This window comes from Onychostruthus taczanowskii, unplaced genomic scaffold (assembly GCF_017590055.1).
Source record: "Onychostruthus taczanowskii isolate IOZ18803 unplaced genomic scaffold, ASM1759005v1 scaffold92, whole genome shotgun sequence".
In the NCBI taxonomy this organism is placed as follows: Eukaryota; Metazoa; Chordata; class Aves; order Passeriformes; family Passeridae; genus Onychostruthus; species Onychostruthus taczanowskii.
Window position 1 is genome coordinate 155,770 of NW_024507213.1, and position 19,817 is coordinate 175,586.

At 48.1% G+C, this 19,817-nt stretch overlaps 2 protein-coding genes across 6 annotated transcripts; one reads left to right on the forward strand and one right to left on the reverse strand.

The window, feature by feature from the left end:
- The first annotated feature begins 142 nt into the window (after positions 1 to 142).
- FAM151B (family with sequence similarity 151 member B) lies at positions 143 to 9,711 on the forward strand. 2 transcript variants are annotated; one of them, XM_041426664.1, is made up of 7 exons: positions 143 to 178; positions 308 to 433; positions 1,342 to 1,498; positions 4,637 to 4,845; positions 6,863 to 6,998; positions 8,571 to 8,653; positions 9,427 to 9,711. In XM_041426664.1, the coding sequence occupies exons 1-7, from the start codon at positions 160 to 162 to the stop codon at positions 9,540 to 9,542; spliced, it is 846 nt and encodes a 281-aa protein (XP_041282598.1). In that variant the 5' UTR covers positions 143 to 159; the 3' UTR covers positions 9,543 to 9,711. The 2 variants fall into 2 exon arrangements, with proteins under 2 accessions (XP_041282598.1, XP_041282599.1); XM_041426665.1 differs by lacking the exon at positions 9,427 to 9,711 and having other exon boundaries at positions 8,571 to 9,000.
- A 4,392-nt stretch (positions 9,712 to 14,103) lies between these two features.
- On the reverse strand, positions 14,104 to 19,231 carry ANKRD34B (ankyrin repeat domain 34B). Of its 4 annotated transcripts, none has more exons than XM_041426642.1 (5): positions 19,102 to 19,231; positions 17,602 to 17,746; positions 16,713 to 16,729; positions 16,507 to 16,552; positions 14,104 to 16,256 (listed from the first exon to the last, which is right to left on the reverse strand). In XM_041426642.1, exon 5 carries the CDS (start codon positions 16,213 to 16,215, stop codon positions 14,737 to 14,739), a length of 1,479 nt encoding a protein of 492 aa, XP_041282576.1. In that variant the 5' UTR covers positions 16,216 to 16,256; positions 16,507 to 16,552; positions 16,713 to 16,729; positions 17,602 to 17,746; positions 19,102 to 19,231; the 3' UTR covers positions 14,104 to 14,736. The 4 variants fall into 4 exon arrangements, 3 of the variants coding, with proteins under 3 accessions (XP_041282576.1, XP_041282578.1, XP_041282577.1); XM_041426644.1 differs by having other exon boundaries at positions 17,602 to 17,734; positions 19,102 to 19,205; XM_041426643.1 differs by having other exon boundaries at positions 17,602 to 17,817; positions 19,102 to 19,186.
- Between the last annotated feature and the right edge of the window lie 586 nt (positions 19,232 to 19,817).

A 19,817-nucleotide genomic window follows, 5' to 3' on the forward strand; every position in this document is an offset into this window, starting at 1 on the left:
GCCCTGCTGGTGAGGCTCCACAGCACACAGAGACAGATGTTCCTGCTCGGGACCATCCTAACACACTCCCCACCGTGCACCAGCACGGCCCGGCCCCGCCCGGCGCGAAGGCGGCGGCATCCAGCCCCCGGCGGGGCGGGACCGGGCCGGGGCCGGGCCATGGCGAGCGGGGCGCGGGGTGAACCGGGCCGGGGCTGTGAGGGTCGGGCCGGGGCTGTCAGGGCGGTCTCGGGGCCGGGCCGGGCCGGTCTCGGGCGGGCGGGCCGCGCTGAGGGCTCCCCCCCATGTCCCCTCCGTGTCCCCGCAGGCGCCTGGAGCGAGTGGCCCGTGGATCACTTCCTGCGCAGCGGGCACATCGCGGCCCGGGACGGGGCCGCCGTGCGCTGGTTCCACGCCGCCAACAGCAGGGCCCGGGCGGCGGAGGCCGCGCGAAGTGAGTGCGGCACAGGCCCCTTCCTCTTCCCCCTCTTCCTCCTGTTCCTCTCCCTCCTCCAGGATCCCCGCGGCTGTTAAATCCCTCCGGGGATGGGCACTCCAAACCCCCCTTGGGCAATTCCAATCCCTGAGCCCTTTCCATGGGGAAATTCCTGCTGTGCCCACCTTGAGCCTGCCCTGGCCCGGCCTGAGGCCGTTCCCTCTCCTCCTGTCCCAGTCCTTGGAAGAAGAGCCCAAATCTCCCCTGTGTGTCTCCTCCTGGCAGGGAAAGGTTGTGCAGAGCCAGAAGGGTCCTGGTGGAGCAGCCTGGGTGGCAGTGAATTGTATGTAAATTTATGTGAATATTTGACAAACGCATAGTTGTGTAAATGTATATATAATATGCTTTATCCTGAATACCATCACTAACTGGTTTTTTTCATATTTCACTGTGTGTATTGGGTTCTCTGCAAAGCTGGCAGCACTGCCCAAGTTCATCACATAAAGCTGTTTTCAGGAGTCTGAGCACTCCTGAGACCCCTCTTTGCCTGTCGTGTGTGCCAGCTAACATTTTCCTTGTCGGTTTTGGCAATGAGTCAAGGGGAATGCTCAGTCTCTGCCAGTATTCAATCCTGCACTCATCTTCCCTCTCTCAAGCACCCTGTTTCCAGAGGGAAAATACCTGAAACTTCACAAGAGTGGATTCACATGTTGGATGCCCATTTATCCGTTCCCACGTGGTTTCTTGGCCAAATGCACCCTCAAGCACCACTTTTCACTTGTTTGTAGGCTTGCAAAGAGTTCAGTGCCTGGATCCCCCCCGGCAGGGCATCTTTTGTGTCACAGACAGCACGAGGCTGCAGGGGCTGGCTGGTTGTTGCCCCGGGGCACTGGGAGCTGACTGAGGTTTAATTTCTCCGTCCCCAGGCGACGTGCACATGGTGGAGGTGGATGTTGTGCTTCGGGGAGGGGACAGGGAGCCCATCCTGGCTCACCCCCCTGACACCGACAGCGACATCACCCTGCAGGAGTGGCTGGCACAGATGGGCAGCACCGATAAAGGCGTCAAGCTCGACTTCAAGAGGTATCTTGACAGAAAGATGGTTGTGTTGTTTGCATTCTTACCTCTTACAGGTCTGCAGGTGATTGTCAGCCAAACTCCTCCTTGTTGTGCAGTTTAGCATTCAGAAGCATAATCCATGTGGAAACAGGCCATAATTCTCAAAGCATGGCAAGAGCAAAACCTTTAGAAGTGTTTTGAGCTGCAAGTAATGATTTTTTTAACTCAGTGAATTAGGCACTGTGAGCAGAACTTTTCCATTGGGAAGCTGAAGTGCTGGTGCCTCTCTGGAAGGCTCCTTTCTCTGCCTTGCTAACTAAATGTTCAGAGGTTCCCTCACAGTTTGAGCCATTACTTTTTCATTTCTCGAATGGCAAACACGCCTGAGATTGCCTTGGAAGAGTTTGAAATGAGCTCTGATTTCCAGACATGCACCCCTTCAGCTCCTGACTTTTGGTTTGTCTGAATTTCCATGTGCTCAGTCTGTTTTGGCAGCAAATTAGAAAGAGCTTCATCAGTGCTGAGGTACTCCATAGAAATGCAAAACCCCGCAGGAGACAGTTGTAAAATGGGATTTATTCCTGTGGTTCTGTGTCACCGTTTTCATGTGAAAGTTCATAAAAGTAAAAAACGTGGGCAGGCTAAATCCTGTTATTGTCACAGGATCTGTGTGTGTCCTTCTGGGCAGAGAAGGGGAAAAAAAGCAGTAGGCATTTTTTTGGGCTTATTTCTTGTGAATTTTGGTGAAGTTTTTCCTCCATTTCATGTATTGTTTAAATTAATTTTAAACTACCTACCTTTCCTTTTTCCACAAGGAGTTTACAGCCAAGTGGAGTGAATCAAGAAAATTTTTAAAAGTACGTGGCATTATAAAAGTATGATTGTATAAAAACATTTAAAAGTGCATCACACGATGCAGATAGAGTCAAATAAGTGATAACAGAATTTGATGTTCCTTTGCATAATATTTAATTGGATGCCATTGTTGAAGTTGTGGAGATAATTTCAGTGGTGCCTCAAAAATATACTTTTTATATCTCTGCTGTCTCAGCCCGATTGACCACATAATTACATTTCCTGCTGGCTTTGGCTGCTGAAATTAATGTATTCTGCAAAAGGTCTTCAGTGTCCCACTTCAGAAATGCCAAAGTCATTTCACAGAAAGTCAGCAGTAAGTCTGGGTTTTCTAAATGCTGTGCAACAAAACCAGTGGTCTGGGGTTTGCAGTTTTTTGGGAGTGGATTTCTTTATTGTTTTGCTTTGTTTTTTTCCTTTTTTTTTTAAATTTTTTTTTAACCCAGTGTTGCCATTTGCTTTGTGCTTTTTTCTCACTGCATTGCCTTACCCTTTGAGAGGGGAGGCATTCCTCCGGGCCTGACAGTCCCTTGCATATGTGAGGATAGCAAGTGTTCTGGCCCCAGGCTGTCAGAAATGCTGCAGCCCACTCCTTAACACCAGCAATCACTGGCTTTGCTCCTACAGAGCCCGAGTGAGTGGAATTCCTGCTCTCTGCAGCCACAAAAGACAGAATACACAAAGTGACTGTACAGAGGAAACAAGACAAGCAGCTCAGGGGGCGGGTTGTTGGGTGTAGAACTAAGCTAATTCTAAAACTCTGACCACAGTGATTTTAAATTCCTCAGTGTTACATAGTGCATTAATTAATGGGCTGTGACAGAAAGAGGATTTTTCTTGGTGTTCATTTCTTTTCCCCACTGTTAACCATCTCCTTTCCTTCCACAGTGCTTCAAAAGTTTTGGTAGGGTAGAAGTAGGGAAAAGCTAATTGTGCTTCTTCTTGTGGCTGGACAGGACAGTGTGAATATGTGACCATGGTTTTTTTTAAATGCTCTCAGATTGTCTGCACTGTTTCCTCAAGTGATGCCAGCCTGTCCAGTGATCATCCGACAGATGATTATTGAATTGTCTGTTTAACAGACAGTTTAATAATCATTAAATTATGATTAATGATCATAACAGTTTATGTTTAACAATTTAATAATCATGTGTTGGATGATCATTGGAAAGGCAGGCTTCTGTGTGCTGCCACACTTGGGAGCTGCGGGACAAACCACAACCAGGCATTAAATGTTCAAGTGGGTGCCTTTTCTCTCCTTCAGTTGCCTTAAATTGGTCTGTGTTGGGCTTTTTGTTCTCCTAGTACAGGTGCATCACCTTGCGTGGCTCTGAAGGTAGCTCTGAGTCTGGATGTGACATAGTGCTAAACTCTTACCCCTTGGAGCGTGGTTAAGGTGGGGAGAGATGGCTTTCACTGTGGACTGAACTTACAGCCTTTGTGGCTTTCAGGTCTGGTGACACACAGGTGTTAGAGCAGTGGCTTCCCTTGTTAGAGCCCTCCTGAGGCCTGAGATGGAGAGGTGGCAAGCCCGGGGGTGCTGCCTGACATAAATAGGGCAGGAGATCTTTCTCCTTTTCAATGCCTTTATTAAAGAGATTCAGCTCAGCTGGGGAGAAACCGACGGGTCGCGCCCACGCCGCCGCTGTCCCCAAGAGTGGCAAGGAGGAGGAGGGTGATGCAGCTCTGTCCGCTGGTCTGCAGGCAGAGCTGGGGACTGCGTCCTCACGGGAGATTGGCAGATTCCTGTTTTTCAGTCCAACACTTCGGGTCCCCTCCTTATGGAACATCTCTTGGGGTCAGGGTGTGAAGCAAAAAGGATCCAAGCAGGCACTGGACTTCACGCCCGTCCTTAGACATCACTTAGGGTCCCCTAATTCTGTGTTGGCTCGTTGTTTTTAGGGGTTTTCTAGGAAAACGGGAAAATTTTGGCGCGGTGCATTTCTCATTTGCGTACGTGGTCCCAGGCCACTCCTATTCTCCTGGGCTGCGTGTCCAGGTGTAGCTCCGGGGCAAGCATTGGGAGGACAATGGCTAAATCACCAACCATTGATGGGCAATTAAAGAACTCTTTACAATTAAGCTAATTTAACAGCAACTGGTCCCACCGGTTTTTTTTTCTCTGTAACCTTAAACAAAAATAGGTATATTTTTATTCATAACAGAGAGGTGAGGCCAGGAGGTGCTGGGAGCAGGGCTGGCAGCCCGGGGTTTCACTGCTGCAGGGGCAGTCAGCGGATGGCAGCGGGGTGCGGTGACACCGCGGTGACACTGCCGGCCCTCACCCTGCCCTGCATCCCGGCACAGCCTGGCCGCCGTGGGACCCTCTCTGGAGCTGCTGGGGCAGCTGGGGCAGGCGCTGCACAGACCCGTGTGGCTGAACGGGGACATCCTGCCTGGGCCCTGCGGGAGCTGCGCGCCGCTGGACGCCCGCGCCTTCCTGGCCGCTGTCACCTCCTCCTGCCCCGAGGCCACCCTGTCCCTGGGCTGGACCACAGGCTGCCACCGAGGGCAAGGTAAGGGCAGCGCTCCTTTGCTTGCCGTGTGTGTGCAGCTGGCAGCAGCCCCAGGACGTGTCCTGGTAGTGATTGTGTGACTGTGGAACCCTGTCCCATCTGGGGTCTTTTGTGACATAAATGTCTTTATTTTCTTGTATTCTATCCCCCACAGTGTTGGACAGAGTGCTGTGCAGCACTCAGGCCAGTGCTGCAGTGCCAGTACAACTGGGTGAAAATCACATCTTTCTGTTCCTGAAATAGGCTGGTTTGTGCTTCAACTCCTTTTCACTGCTGAGCACTTCTGAGGGACAAACTCCTTAGCCTGTGTTTGAGGGAGGGCTGTCCCTGAATCCTGGGAGCATTGGTCTGGTCAGAGCCCTGGCATCTGTCCTGAGGAGAAACAGATCACCTGAAAATGTGTCACTGAAATCAAGTTTTGGGTCAGCCTTATCCCTAATACTTCATTTCTCTGGGAAACTTGAATGTTTTGCAGTAAACTTTCGAATTTTCATTATTATAGGGTCTTTTTCACAAGCTTTCTCTTGCAATTCTCATGATGAGAAGCAGAGTCCCCTCCAATATTGTCTGAGGCCACCATGGCAGCATTTTGCACCATTCTCATTGCTCCTTATTAGCAAGATTTAGTATTTTGCTGTGTGATATACTGCAGTATTATTACAGTTTTCAGTGCTTTCTCCCAAGTATTTTCAGTGCAGGAAAAAAAATGCTGGAAAATGCATTAGAAATACTGGCAAACCTGTGAAAACAAATTTCATTTTATCTCCCATTCTAAATTTCTTTATGGAAATACTGTGTGAGGTTCTGCTGTAAAATGTAAGAAAACCAGGTCATTTGAGTGATTCCACCTAAAAGTTGCTGCTTGCCCCAGAAAACTTCTTTTAATATTTAGTGCAATTTTACTCTTTCTAGTCACCACATTCTGTCTGAGAAATTGAGGAAAAAGTTATTAACTGCTGTTACAGGATTTTCATATCCTGTAGAAACAAAAGAACAGGTAAATATAATTTGAAATAGTTCCAGTCCTTGTAAAATTAGCAAAGGCACTTCCAGTATTTTAGGTTGCTTGATTGTAGCATTCTTAGGCACAGAATGGTTTTGGCCATGTGTTTTTGATTTTCTATGTCTTCATTGCTAGTGGATTAATTTAACTTTTTGTCCTAATATTTTCTTAATGTTTTTATTGTAAAGGGACCCTGACAGTGTTAAACTAGGCCATAGTGAAGTCAGTGGCAGCAGAGGTTTTTAGAGAAAGGACAAAGATACATTAAAAATGCCACATTCTGTAGTGTATGTAAAGTAAGTAAGCATGCATGTTAAGTATTGGAAGTAAAGGTTTTCACAGCAAGTTCATTGTCCACGTTGATATTGCATTTATTGCATTTCTGCTCTGGGACATCTGTTGCTCACAGCCACGGAGCAGTTCCATGGTGGAAGTGCCTGCTGTTCAGGAAAGCTGGATGTGCAGGTTTTGTGTCTCCAGAGGGACCCCAGGGACAGGGTGCTGTGTCTGTCCCCAGTGTCTGTGTGAGCTCTGAGTGTCCCCAGGGCTCTGAGTGTCCCCAGGGCTCTGAGTGCCCCAAGTGTCCCCAGGGCTCTCAGTGTCCTGAGTGTCCCCAGGGGCTCTGAGTGTCCTGTGTGTCCCCAGGGCTCTGAGTGTCCCCAGGGCTCTGAGTGCCCCAGTGTCCCCCAGGGCTCTGAGTGCCCCAAGTGTCCCCAGGGCTGTATGAGCTCAGAGTGCCCCAAGTGTCCCCAGGGGCTGTCGGTGTCCTGAGTGTCCCCAGGGCTCTGAGTGTCCCCCAGGGCTCTGAGTGCCCCAAGTGTCCCCAGGGCTCTCAGTGTCCTGAGTGTCCCCAGGGGCTCTCAGTACAATCACCTGTATCTGGGATTGCAGTGTCCCAAGTGTCCCCAGGGCTCTGAGTGTCCCCAGGGGCTCTCAGTGTCCTGAGTGTCCCCAGGACTCTGAGTGTCCCCAGGGGCTCTCTGTGCCCCCTGTCAGTGTCCCGTGTGTCCCCAGGCTACGAGTGGCCGGCGGTGCAGGAGATGTGGCGGCTGTGCCAGCCGCTGTCCCAGCCGGTGACGTTCGCGGTCAGGGCTGCGCTGGTGCCCGGCTCCGTCCCGCAGCTGCAGTGGCTGCTGCAGCAGTGCCACAGGTCAGTGCTGCTCCCAGAGTGTCCCTGAGCTCCCAGGGCCAGCAGAGCCAGTGCCAGCCCCTCGCCCGTCACACACGGCCCAGTGGCACTGCAAATGTAGAAATTATTCTTCTCCCAGTGTTTCATTTCCCACAGGCCTCAAAGTCTTTGAGTCCTCAGGCAGAAGTGGTCACTATTAATTTCTGTAAAGTAGTTAAGTTCCAGAAGCTTATTTTTCATTGCCTGCTATGAGGACTTTTTTAAATGGTGCGTAGGTGTGTTGCCCAGTTCTGCTGCAAACCAGATGAATGTGGTTAAATAGACTAAATAGTTTGATGTTGCAATTGGGAAGTCATGCAATCCAAAGGCTTTGTATTGGATTCACTATTTATATTATTTTATGGCATTTTTTAAAAATGTCAGCAATGATTTTTAGATTGGAAATCAGGTGTTTCCCTCCAAGCTAATTAATTTTGCTGAGGCACTTGAAATGTATTCAGTGGTTTTCATACAGGAACTTGTATTTTCCTTTAGAAATCATTCTTACCAATCCCTAACCATTCAATTATAAAAATTATTCACATGTAATAGAATGAGAATAAAACCAGCTTCCCACATATTGCCATTTATTTACTCATCTTTTTCAACTGCTTTTCCTACCCAGGCTTTAATAAAACTGTTCCAGCCAAGGTCAAAGCCCATTACAGAAAACTTAAGGGAATCTCTGAAAAATTTCTAATTATTCAGAACAACAGGGTGGGCAAATAAAGTGCTAATACTAATGTTTTCTGATGAAGACTGAAGACAGAAATTAGAATTAAGCTGTTAAAACTGGGAAAATTATTTAAAAATATTATTGCATTAAGAATGTATCGTATGAATTGTGTCAATCTCAAATATCATTGGATACAAACATTATTGTCACTGAAATATTCGGATTTCCTCTTTTACCTCATAAAAATCAAGGGGGTTCTTCAGTGCCATTAGAAGGCAGACATTCCTGAGCCAGTTTTGCTCACATATAGCTGAAATCGGATTTATGAATTTCTAAAATGAATACAGTTTTATTAAACAAAGGGGAAAACCTAAATATATAAGTCATGTGGAGGATGTGGAAGTAATGCTTTAACTGATTAGCATTAGCTATTTTTTAAGCATTAGCTTTGGTGGATTTCAGTGTTTTTTGAGAAGTTCTGTGCAATTAATGAGAATTGGGTTAGGTGGCATCTCTACACATCGCTGATGTGACAAAGCACAGAGCAACAATCACCTGTATCTGGGATTGCATCATATTTCCTGTTTTGAGGCTCAGTTTGTGACTGATTAATTTATCAAAACTTACATGCTTTTTCTGGTAAATTTCTGTGCTGGATATTTACCTGAGGTTTTTTATTTAAATCCCTCTGAGGTTTGGCAGAACAGTCACAGATAAATTGGTCTGGGGGTGCAGTTGTTTGTATTTAATTCCGTTTCTAAAGTTAGGATGCTGTAATCCTGAGTACTTTTAGGAGTCTATTAGTGCAATGTCTTTCTGGTTTACGTGCTTTATCCTAACATACTTGTTTTCTCTTTGTTGTGTTTGTTTGGACATAGGTACAGCCTCACTGTTTGGACAGGAAAGGAGGACATGTATTCTCTAGAAGACTTGCTTCTCATCCGAGACAAATTTGATAAAAGTAGGGTTTATTATGACATTTTTGAGCCACAAAATTCTGAATTCAAAAAAGCCATAGGAATAGAGTAGCAAATGCAAAGCAGGCAGTGCCTGACTCTGTAGTGCTTTTGCTGTGAGCCCCTGTAAACGTGAGGATGTTTTTGTTCAAAGCCAGGCAGTGTCTGTGTAGGGAGCCCTCTCAGGCAGAAATGCAGTGCCCTCCTCCTTGTCCCTGACCCGCGGTGCCACCCTCCAGGAGGGGAGGGTGGCACTGCCAGCTGCTCTGCCCGTGCTCACTGTGCCATGGCCAGGGAGCAGCCCTGGCTGGTGCTGCCGGCTGGGCTGGCTGTGGCAGCAGTGGCAGCACTGTCCCCAGGCTCAGCTGTCCCCAGCAGGGCTGTCCCCACACCTGGGCTGTCCCCAGGTGTGGGGACATTCCCCAGGGCTGTCCCCAGGGCTGCAGGGACATTCCCCCAGGCTGTCCCCAGAGCTGCAGGGACATTCCCCAGGGCTGTCCCCAGAGCTGCAGGGACATTCCCCAGGGCTGCAGGGACATTCCCCAGGGCTGTCCCCTGCAGGGACATTCCCCAGGGCTGTCCCTGGGGCTGCAGGGACATTCCCCAGGGCTGTAGGGACGTTCCCCGTGGCTCTCTGTGCAGCCCTGCAGCTCTCAGAATCCTCACAGTGGAAACGTCCTGCAGTAAAAGCCAAACCCCTGCTGTAACACCTGCAGGAAGACCCTGACCTGGTTCGTTGAAATCATTTATTGCCTCTTTTGCTGCTGCAATTCCCCAGAATTCACACAGACTGAGACACCGGCCCTGTGGGATCGGCTTCTGCCAAACACCACAAAGGATACCAGAAAAACCAAAGGTTTCTTCCACAATCACAGAGGACATTTCAGCTTCTGAATCACAGCTCATGCCTTGAGAAGCATTACTTTGTCAACTTCTTGTCCTCCTTTTCCCGTCACATGATTCCTGTGGGAATTTTATTAACTCATCTGTTACCCTAACAGACAGTGTACACAACATTTTACAAGCTGTTACTACTAAAGTAAGTTACAGTAATTTTTGGCTCTTACATACCTAACAGACAGTGTACACATTTTACAAGCTGTTAGTACTAAAGTAAGTTACAGTAATTTTTGGCTCTTACATGGCGTTGATACAGCTGTGATAGAAAAGGTAGCTACATTTCTTAATGCTAAATCTTGAATTATCGTGATCTCACATTAAAATTCAAGACTTCTTTTTGTTACCCACAACTCATTTGAGAGATTTATCTAATAGGTGTTTTCTGTTATTGAGGGGCAGAGCTTTCTTCATTTTGGCCATCTACTGAGGTGTGCTTGACTAAAATTAGGAAATTTTTCCACATAAAGAAGACCTGATTTTGGGATAGCTAAACAGAGTACTTGATTTAATTTAATCACTCACAAAGTGAGTGCCAGTCACCACCAAAGGGTCAGGCTTGGCTGTGTGCTTTCCACGGTGAGTTTGGAGAAGGATTAATTTCTCACCTGTGGTTTGTGGCAGGCAGTTGCATTCATTGATTTGCAGGATTTCATCTCTCAGTGGGTGGCCTCCTGGGGACCACAGGGACACATTTCCCTGCTGTTTAGGAATCCTCCCACTGACCAGTTCCCACCTGAAGTACTGGGATTTGGTACAACACCTCATTAAACTAATAAGTAAAAAACATCAGCAATTGGAGAAGTATTTTTAAGGAAGAAGTACATCTGTGGATGTCAGTAAACAGGATAATCAGGTAACATTAAAGAAGACATCATCTGGATTCCCAGGAAATGGCTGTGTGGTGAATATGAGTAATCTGTGTGGATGAATCTATATATATGAATTTCTGTAAGTACTTTTACCTGTGTATCTTTGCTAGTCCCCTGTGAAGTTGTTTATGACAGTCTAGTCTGACTTGCACATAAATAAATTAATTTGATTTTGCTTCTCTGTGTTTATTCACATGCTCTCCTGAAATAAAATGTGTTGCTGTGGGGCTGGCAGTGAGACATTAATGTGGTTTTAAAATATATGTACAGGTCAGGTTTTTATTTAAAAATCAGCACGTTCTTGAGAGACGGCAGGCTGAACTCCCTCCCTCTGCAAAACTCACATGAAAGTGATCAAAGTTGCTGATGCTTTCGGGTTAAAAATGCAGGAATTTACTGCAGTTTCTTAGCGTGCCTCTGTGTCTAGGCTTCAGGAACTTGAGAATAAATACCTCCCTGTATATTTCCAAACAATATCTCTGATGTCCACCATGAGATCCCAGCATAATTTTTAACTCGCTGGACATAATTTTGGGGACAAAACCCCTGGATTAACACGAGCTCTGCAGCTGCCTGCGTCATCAGCCCAGGACATGCCTGGCTCGGGTGACAGGAGCTGCTGAGAAACAGGAATTGTGCATATTTACACATATACATATATATGTGTCTGTATATGTATCTGTATGTTGGGAGCTTTTTACAATAAAGGTCAGCTTGTGTGCAGGAGTGAAAACCTGTTGTCTTTCCCAGAGGGCTGGCAGCTGGGTGTTTTACGGGAATATTTAGTGATGACAGTTGGAATGTTATCCCTTTGACTCTGAAAAAACCCCTCTGAGCTTTCCTAAGGTGCTTCGCTATGAAACCTGATTTCCTTGAAGTTACTGCACTAATACCTTACAGGGAAAATGTAAGAATCTTTGTCTATAAATCCCTTGCTTTGGTTGGGAAAGTAATTAGTTCTGCTGTATGTGGCACGCAGAGAGATGAAGGTCTGACATGGGATTGATGAGGAGAAAAAAAGGAAATTTAGTGCCTACTTAGTTTACTGTTTTTCTTTTATAGCTGCATCAAATTGTGGCAATATTCTTTTGGAAGTGCCATGTAGTTGTAAAAGACAAAGATCAAAACAAAGCAATTACTTCTTAAAAGCAAAACTAAATTAAATGTGCAGGGAACGATATGTTGAAGCCTATATTTTGAGCATTGCACCTTAAACACAACCTTGAAAACTGCTAGTTTATGACATTTTTGCGTAGCGACTGGCTGTTCTTAAATCTGTTAAACCAAAATAATGGGAATTCTTATGTAATCACAGCTTTTTGTGATTTGTTTTGGAGTTCCTTTCATTGTGTGGTTTCACAGCAGAGAAAACGAGGGCGAGAAGGAAAAATCCCGAATTGTTTCCCACCTGTCCCCGGCAGGCAGGTGGGTTGGAAATCCCTTCCGCCCCGGCTGCCGCTCAGCGCGCTGTCACCGCGGTGTCACCTGGCAGCCGGGGCGACCAAAAGGGCTTGTTTTTAACCCAGGAGTCACCGCCAGGCGCTCGGGTCGGGCTGACCGCGCTGTGCTGAACGGAACACCGGGGTGGCTGGGAAATGTCATGGATGAAGGCTTCGGAGACAACGCAAGTGCATCTCTGCTCCACAAGTGGAGGCACAGGAAGCTTCCGGCGGGTGGGAAGAGCCTCTCTCGCACCACACTCTGGACAAATTTAGCTGCATTGGATTAAATCGAAGTAACTGTTCCCATTTTCTTGTACAGAGGCAGCCTGAGAAACACTTGTGAGTGAGTACCTTTTGCAATGACTCATCATTTCCTGAGTAGTGAATAAAAGCATGTGCTTATTTCCATGTTCCCTCTGAGGGGGGAAAAAATAACTTTTATTTATTCAGCGTAACAACAGCAAGAGAACAAAGCTTCTTCCTTTGAAGGTCACTTGTAACAGTAACACAAGCAATAACAGGAACACTTCACACTACTTTGCATCACAATTAATCACAAAGTACTGGTAACACTACCAAAAAACTGCCCTTTTCAAGACGCTTGCTACTTCCCTCCAATGTCTGAGCACTTCATAGAAAAATTATGGTTTCATTTAAGGGAGCCTTAGTCCCATATAGATCATTAATTTTCAAATCAAAACAGCATAAATGGGGCTTTATACCCTCAGCAAATATACCAGTTAGAACACTTGGTGATCGTCAATTTCTTCTAATAAAGAAATTTTCTTTTAAAGATGTATTTTCCCCTTCAAATGTTTAACTTCATGGTGAGATGAACAGATGAGAACTTGCCATTTCCTTTTGTATTATCATCAAAACATTTGGAAAGTGTATTCTGTGTAGGGACTAATTTGTATTCAGTTAATACTGGCATTTTTTGTTCCACGTAATTTCTGGATCATAAAAATATGTCCACATAATTCTTTTTTTTTTTTTTACCTGGTGTGCACAGGGCCTGATCCAGGAAAATCTCCTGAAGGAAAAGGCAGAACCTGAATGGAAACAAATACTCTCAAAAAGTTATTTACAGAGAGTACGTGTTTGTAATCCCCTTTAAATGGTTCAATGTTTAGAATCCCCATTAAATTGTTTTATGGTGATGATCCCCATTAAATATTTTTATGTTTGTGATCCCCTTCAAATTGTTTTATGTCTCCGATCCTCTCCAGATTGGTTTATGCTTAAGATCCCCTTAGCACTGTTTTATACTTAAGATCCCCGTTAAATTGTCTCCTACTAAGTGCAAAGCTACATAACATTACAGGCTTTTTCCAGGCAATGTCAGATATGGTGAACTTTGACTGAAGCTGCAACATACCCACTGAGTATTTTCAGGAAATAAATACCTCTTTTCAGTATACTGAAATTCACATCACACAGACACAATTCCAGTACCACTAATTTCTGTAAATTACAACAAAATAGAACACATTCACTTTTTCTCATAATTTAGAAGATGAGATCTAAATGCTAAATGCAATACCAGAGATCCAGCATCTATGGGATGCACACAAAGACAAGGGAGATACTTGGAATCACAAGACACTGAAGGAAAGAAAGATTTTTAGATAGAGATACTTAAAAACACACAGCAGCTCGGAGGCTGCAGAGGATGGCATTCCACTTGTGGGAAATTCTGCCCTCTGTTTCCAACGAGACAAAATGCGGGTTTCCATCTCCCAGGTGAGTTCCATAATTAGACTCACAGGGTTTGGTTGGAAACCATCTGAAATAAAAGGCCATCTCATTCCAAGGTCCCTGCCATGGCAGGGACACCTTCCACCAGGCCAGGTGGCTCCAAGCCCCTGGAGCACCCCCAGGGATGGGGCAGCCACAGCTTCTCTGGGGAAGCTGTGCCAGGGCCTCACCTTCCCTTTTCGGGTTTGTCTGAGCGGGAGGACAGAGCTCTTCCCTGCTCCCAAATGTGTGTGTGTGCCGTGCCCCTGCTGGTGCAGACGCCCTGGGTGTGTCCCGGTGTCGCACCCCGGTTGTCACTGGGGCCAGGTCTCTCTCTGGGGGCTCCAGAGCTGCAGGAGGCTGCAGAGCCCGCTCCAGGTGAGGCTCTGCCCCCGCACCCTCGCTTCTCCCAAGGGAGCGGATTCCGGAGGCTGCCCGGGGACAGCCTGAGCGGGGCTGGCTTGTGGCACACCCCGGGCAGGTCACACTCGCCCTGCGGGCTCCGGGCAGCGCGGCGGTGCTGCCACCGCGGCTCCGGGGAAGGCTGCCAGCCCGCAGCCGCGGTTCTGCGGGCTGCACAGCCCGGCGACAGCAGTGTCACCAGCTCTGACGTGTCCGCCAGGCTGCTGAGGCCGGCAGACACCGCCGGCGAGCGCCTGCTGCCGCCCACCCCGCCACACGCCGGGGTCGCTGCGGTTCCTATATACAGCCTGGACACAGGCAGTCCGCTGTCCAGCATCGCAGCCACACGCCGCGGGGTCCCAGAGTCCGTGTGCAGCACCGCTCTGGGCGCTGCAAGGGCGTGTGCTTGGGGACAGCTTGCAGGGGTAGTATGTACAACCTACAATGAGAACTGCAATGCTTATGGACTGTTGAGGGTTGCCTGCCAGAGGCAAGTTGAAAACTTTACAAGACCAGCAAAATAAACACTGCTTATTCTGCAGAAGGCAGCCTCATTCGATGTCTTTTCGTTTAGTTTCTGAGCTGCAGCACTCATCCTGAGGCAGACATTACTTTACATCACAGACCTGCTCTACTTTGTGATACGTACCATTACAGTCAAGGACTGCAGTGAATATTTACATGTCATAAAGATCCCCTTTGCTCTCCTGGTAAAGGTGCAGCAACTGCTGAATCTGCTCAGACTGTGATCTGCTCATACGGCCTGCGCCGCAGCAGATTCGTCTCTTTGGTCCCCTTAGGGCAGGCAGATCCTGGGGGCACTAAGTGAGTTTGTCCGTAAGAAATCATTCCAGAAACTGTGTTTATGACAGTGAGCTCTGGGACGGGGGGGCGGGGGCTCACATTCAGTGGAGGCAGAAAGCCTGGCCTCGTCTGATCCAACACTAGGGCTCCTGAGCTCTCTTCCTCTAGAGGAGCCTGACTTCTGCCTCTTGGAGAAAGAGGAGACATCTCCAGAACTCTTCTCGGACTTGGTAACAAAGTCTGGTATGTAGGAAGAATCTCTTTATTTCCTTTTGGTGACTTACTACCTTTGGTATCAGCAGCAGGAATTAGAGTGTTGGCTAACTGAGAACTGGAGATGTTGTAGTTGGGTTCTCCACTTCCTTTCTTGATAATACTGCCAAGGTTTGAAAGTAAGCTGATCTGTCCCAAACTGGCATCCATGCCCATGGGAATCTCACTGGGGTTATGCTTCTCTTCAACAAAAGGAGTCTGATAGTTTATTGCATCACGTAGTGCTTTCCTTGACATGGTGTGGTCGGAGGTTCTCACTACCTGACCAGTGCCCTTCCTGTCTCTGCTTTCGTGACTGACACTCTTGCATAAGTCAAGGTCACTGACTTTACAGGAGAGCTCTTCCATGGGACTGATACTCTGAAGCTCTTGAGGAGAAGGAATTTTCCTCTGCTGAAACACTGCTGGACAGCACTTCAGCCACGGATCACACTGCAGCACCTGCGTCAGCTTGAACCGTGCTGGTGTGGAGCTGGGTTTGCTCATTAGTGGCACCCTTTCAGAGGAGTTGTCCCCCGGCTGCCCACCATACAGCTCTTTAAAGCTGAATGGGTCTTCCGGACCCTCGTTGGGCTCTACCTCTGACGGGGAGCTGCAGTCAGCCGGGGAGGTGCACTCCTCGAGGTCTGGGGGAGGCACGTTCAGGTACTGCTTTGTTTTCTGCCTCCCTGAGGCGGACTTGTCTGTGGTGATGATGATCACCTCTTTCCCCCGCGCCTTGCAGGCCTTCAGCAGCAGCTCCAGGGTGTCTCTGTCGGCGGCGTTGATGGCGTAGACCAGCGCAGAGCAGTTGGAGTGGTCGGGCAGGCTGGGGTCAGCCCCGCTCAGCAGCAGCAGCGACACCACCTCGGGGCCCGCCTTCTCCAGGCAGGCGTGCATCAGCGCCGTCTTCCCCGACTTGTCCTGGATGTTGGGGTCAGCCTTGTTGTCCAGCAGGTACTTGACCATCCTGGCCTTGCTGGCGCTCTGCAGGTCGGCGTGGGGGGTCATGCAGGCCACCATGAGCGGGGTCTCGCCGCGGCTGTTGCTCTCGTTGACGTAGGCCCCGCCGTCGATCAGCAGCCGCGTCAGCCGCAGCCGCCGCTGGTACACGGCCTTGATCAGCGAGTAGCCCTCGGGCGGCACGTCCACTGCCTCCATCGTGCTGCTGTCACCTGCCCTGGCCTCACTGCCACACCGCGCTGCCCCCCAGAACACACGGGTGCCCCGCGGGAAGGGAAGGAAATGGGGGGGAAAACAACAGAGGGTTTAACTGCGCTAACTGCTCCTGGAAACGCCCTCGTGTTTTGTGAAAGAAGTGTGAAGGGGAGAAAAGGAGAGAGGTTTTCCCACCCTTTAGACTTGCAACAAATGTGCTAACAAGTTAAAAAAGCCCCTTCAATGTAATGATAGTATTTATTTAAGATGAAAGCATGGCTGTCACCTTCTTACTTTTTGACTGTCCTATACACAGTCCTCTGCCTGAGCAGTATCAGCCCTACAACAAAAGAAACATTTGACAACATCAAACAGAATCAGGAGGTTTCACAACAAAAATTAAGAGCTTAATTAACATTAATAACAACATACAGTCATATAAGAGTGTATACCTGCAGACACACAACTGAAACTTCTTTGTCTTCTTTGTGCTTGCTTACCTGTGTGCAGGGAAAACCTTTAGAGAAAAAAAAAATATCAGTTTTTAATGACTGGCAGAGCAATATTGTTCCAATACAAGATTAGATATGCATTAAATGATTGCATTAATTTATTTACAATGTGTTTCTAGAGAAATAAAAATGCTTCACTGGTTTAACTATAAAGGCAATTCATTAATAATTTTTATTCATCAGTGAAAACACACTAGTAATGTTCTGGTGAGTACCTGAAAAGCAGCAATTTTATTCTGTTTTACTCTGAATACCAAATTTGAAGCATAATCTCAACATACTTTGTTCCAAAAGCCCAACAAGCAAACAAAAATGAGAGTCAGATTTACTACCTGCAAATCTGGGGAGGAAATCTGACTTTGACTGGTGGCTTGTTTTTTTCACCCCTCTGTCTTGATAAAACATTTTTAAAAGGTAATTGCATTGAAATTACTGTAGGGAATCACTCCATTATAATAAAAGTACAGAACTCAGTACTGTCTATCTCAGCTTTCACTGAAGTGCAAATCATTGTTATGATTTGTATATGTACTTTTGGCAAGTAATGTATTCATGATTATTGTAAATCTTTTATAAATGTATCCAATCAATTTGTGCATTTAGGTTTCCAGAGGGAAACTGCAAAGAAATACCTGGTAGATAACACACATGTTAGAATTCTGGTTGTGTCCTCCCCTGGTTTTGACCTACCTGGAAGTTGTTGGTGATTTTACATTTCTTTCCTATTTATCTAAAGCTCCTCTGGTACTTAACTGCTCACTTTGCTGACGTGATGGCATACAGCTTTTATTACACAAGCCTTTCCATCTGCAGAAATACCTTTTATGGCCAAAAGAACATTAAATATTAAACAGGCATGGAGAGAGAATATTGCTACCTGAAGTGGTGCAGCAGGTCAGGGCTGAGGGTGAGGCTGCTGCTGTGACATCTCCTCTAACCCCTCCTGTTGCTGAAATTCGCTGTTTCTGCCAACTTCTGCAGGACTGCTGGTCTGAGGGGGCAAGGCTGACCTAAGACAATAGCTGAAGTTGGAAAGTTAGGAGTAAAAGGGGCTGGCAGGTATGAACTTGCCTGGAGAAAGCCTGAGATGTTTCTGTGCAGAGAAAAGTGAAGATTCATGAAATGGGGGAGAGAAACACAGAAAAAGCCCGGAATCAGATGCTGCACCTCCAAAAGAAAGTGTTACAGGTGCACAACTGGAACAGCACAGTGCAGAACACACTCCCGAGTGCTGGGTGACAGCCACAGCTTCACCTGTTAATCATATCACACCTGGACTGGCTACAGCCTGCTCCAGAAACCCCACAGCTGGGTGTCTTGAAGTGAAAGACCCCCGGCCAAGCAGATCCCCTAAAACAGCAATTCATTGGATAATTCATCGCAGATCAGTGCTGAACAGATTGGGACTTCACAGCATTCCTAAATGGAATTAACTGCCTGTCAGAGGCACTCCAAGAGTTCCTAAGCCATCGGGACTGACACAGGTGCCTCTCACCTGTGAAGGCAAACTTTGAAAGCAGCTTCAAGCTTTAAAGCAGTTTGAGGAATGAGGAACTTAGAGAACTCAGTGTGTGACACTGAATCATAGGCTGGTCTGTCAAATCACCCACAAATCCCTCTTATTCTTGTACAAATAATATTCCTGCACAGTGCTGCTTAGAAAGTGCTTAGCTTTGTTTTCAAACAGCAATATTGTCCTGGAAAGTACTCTGAGACAAAATAGCACCAGGCACCTCATAGTATGAAAACCTGGTTCTGAATCTAATAGTCTAATCACAGCACTGAGGGGGAAAGAGCCCATCGACGTTATAACAAATAAACACAGGCAACAGTGTCATGAATGCATGATATGAATGAAGGAGTCTTTGCAAAGTATTCCTCACCTGTTTAATGAGAGAGCCAGATCTCCTGCCCTCCGAGCCTCAGCACCCTCACAGTTAAACAAGCTCTCACAGTTGTGTTTAGAGAGTCTAGAATCATTCCAGTGAAATTGTCATTGATTCTCATCCCGGAAAAAAAGCTTTCACACTCAAAGAGCATGAGCACTTCGGTATTTTTATGATTCTTCATACACACATTAAACCTGGCAAATTCACTCAGGGTAATAAAAACTTGTTTTGCTACTTCAAATTTACCACGTACGAGTCACTACTGATTTACAAAAATTACCATTCCAACGCTGCCAAAACTGCTGCACCACCACCACCCCAAAGTTTCCAGCACAACTCGCAACCTGGCGGCTCTAAAGGGCTCCCCGAGCGCAGCCGGGAAACTGCAGGGACCGCAAAGTTCTCGGCACGGAGGAGCACACACACAGCGACACGCAAACACCACGAGCACGAGCTGAAGGCTGCGAGAATTAGTTCAAATACTTTACCGCGCTGTCGGCGGCGAGGCGGCAGCGCCGTTCCCGGCGCGCTCGGCTCCGCTGCGGGCGGACGGGACGGAGCCGCCGCTCCTGGCGCTCCCGGCGGCGCCGAGCGACACCGGGACACTCGGCAGCGCCGGGACAGCGAGCACCGCCCCCGGCACCGCCCTCGGCCTCGGCGGGCCTGCGCTGCCCCTCCGCAGCCGCGGCCCCTCCAGCCCCCACCCCCGAGCCCGCCCGCGGGCCCGCCCCGTGCCCCGCGGCTGCTCCCCGAGCCCCGGATCCGCGCCCTCACGCTCCGCTCGGTCCCCTCGCACCCTCAAGACCCTCAGCAGCCCGCGGCTGGCCGCGCCGGCTGCCCCTCAGCCCCCTCCACGTCCGCAGCCGAACAGCGCGGACACCCCAGATACCCCTCACAGCGCAAACACACTTCTCAGCCCACACACCCCTCAGACCTCATACACCCCACACCCCCCGCACACCCTCACCCTGCTTGTATCCCACACACCCCTCAGACCCCTCCTCACACCCCACACATGCCTCACACCCTTCACCATCCTTGTAACCCCACACACCCCTCAGACCTGTCACACCCCATACACCCCTCAGCCCTGTCAGACCACACACACCCCACACACCCCTCAGCCCTGTCAGACCCCCCACACCCCACACACCCCTCACCCCTGTCAGAACCCCCATACCCCACACACCCCTCAGCCCTGTCA

Bases quoted from the DNA above. Each gene is read 5' to 3' on its own strand.
- FAM151B (XM_041426664.1), top strand. The intron at 6,999-8,570 runs GTCAGTGCTGCT...GTTTGGACATAG, and splicing joins CTGCTGCAGCAGTGCCACAG to GTACAGCCTCACTGTTTGGA. The intron at 8,654-9,426 runs GTAGGGTTTATT...GCAATTCCCCAG, and splicing joins CCGAGACAAATTTGATAAAA to AATTCACACAGACTGAGACA.
- ANKRD34B (XM_041426642.1), bottom strand. From the start codon at position 16,215: ATGGAGGCAGTGGACGTGCCGCCCGAGGGCTACTCGCTGATCAAGGCC.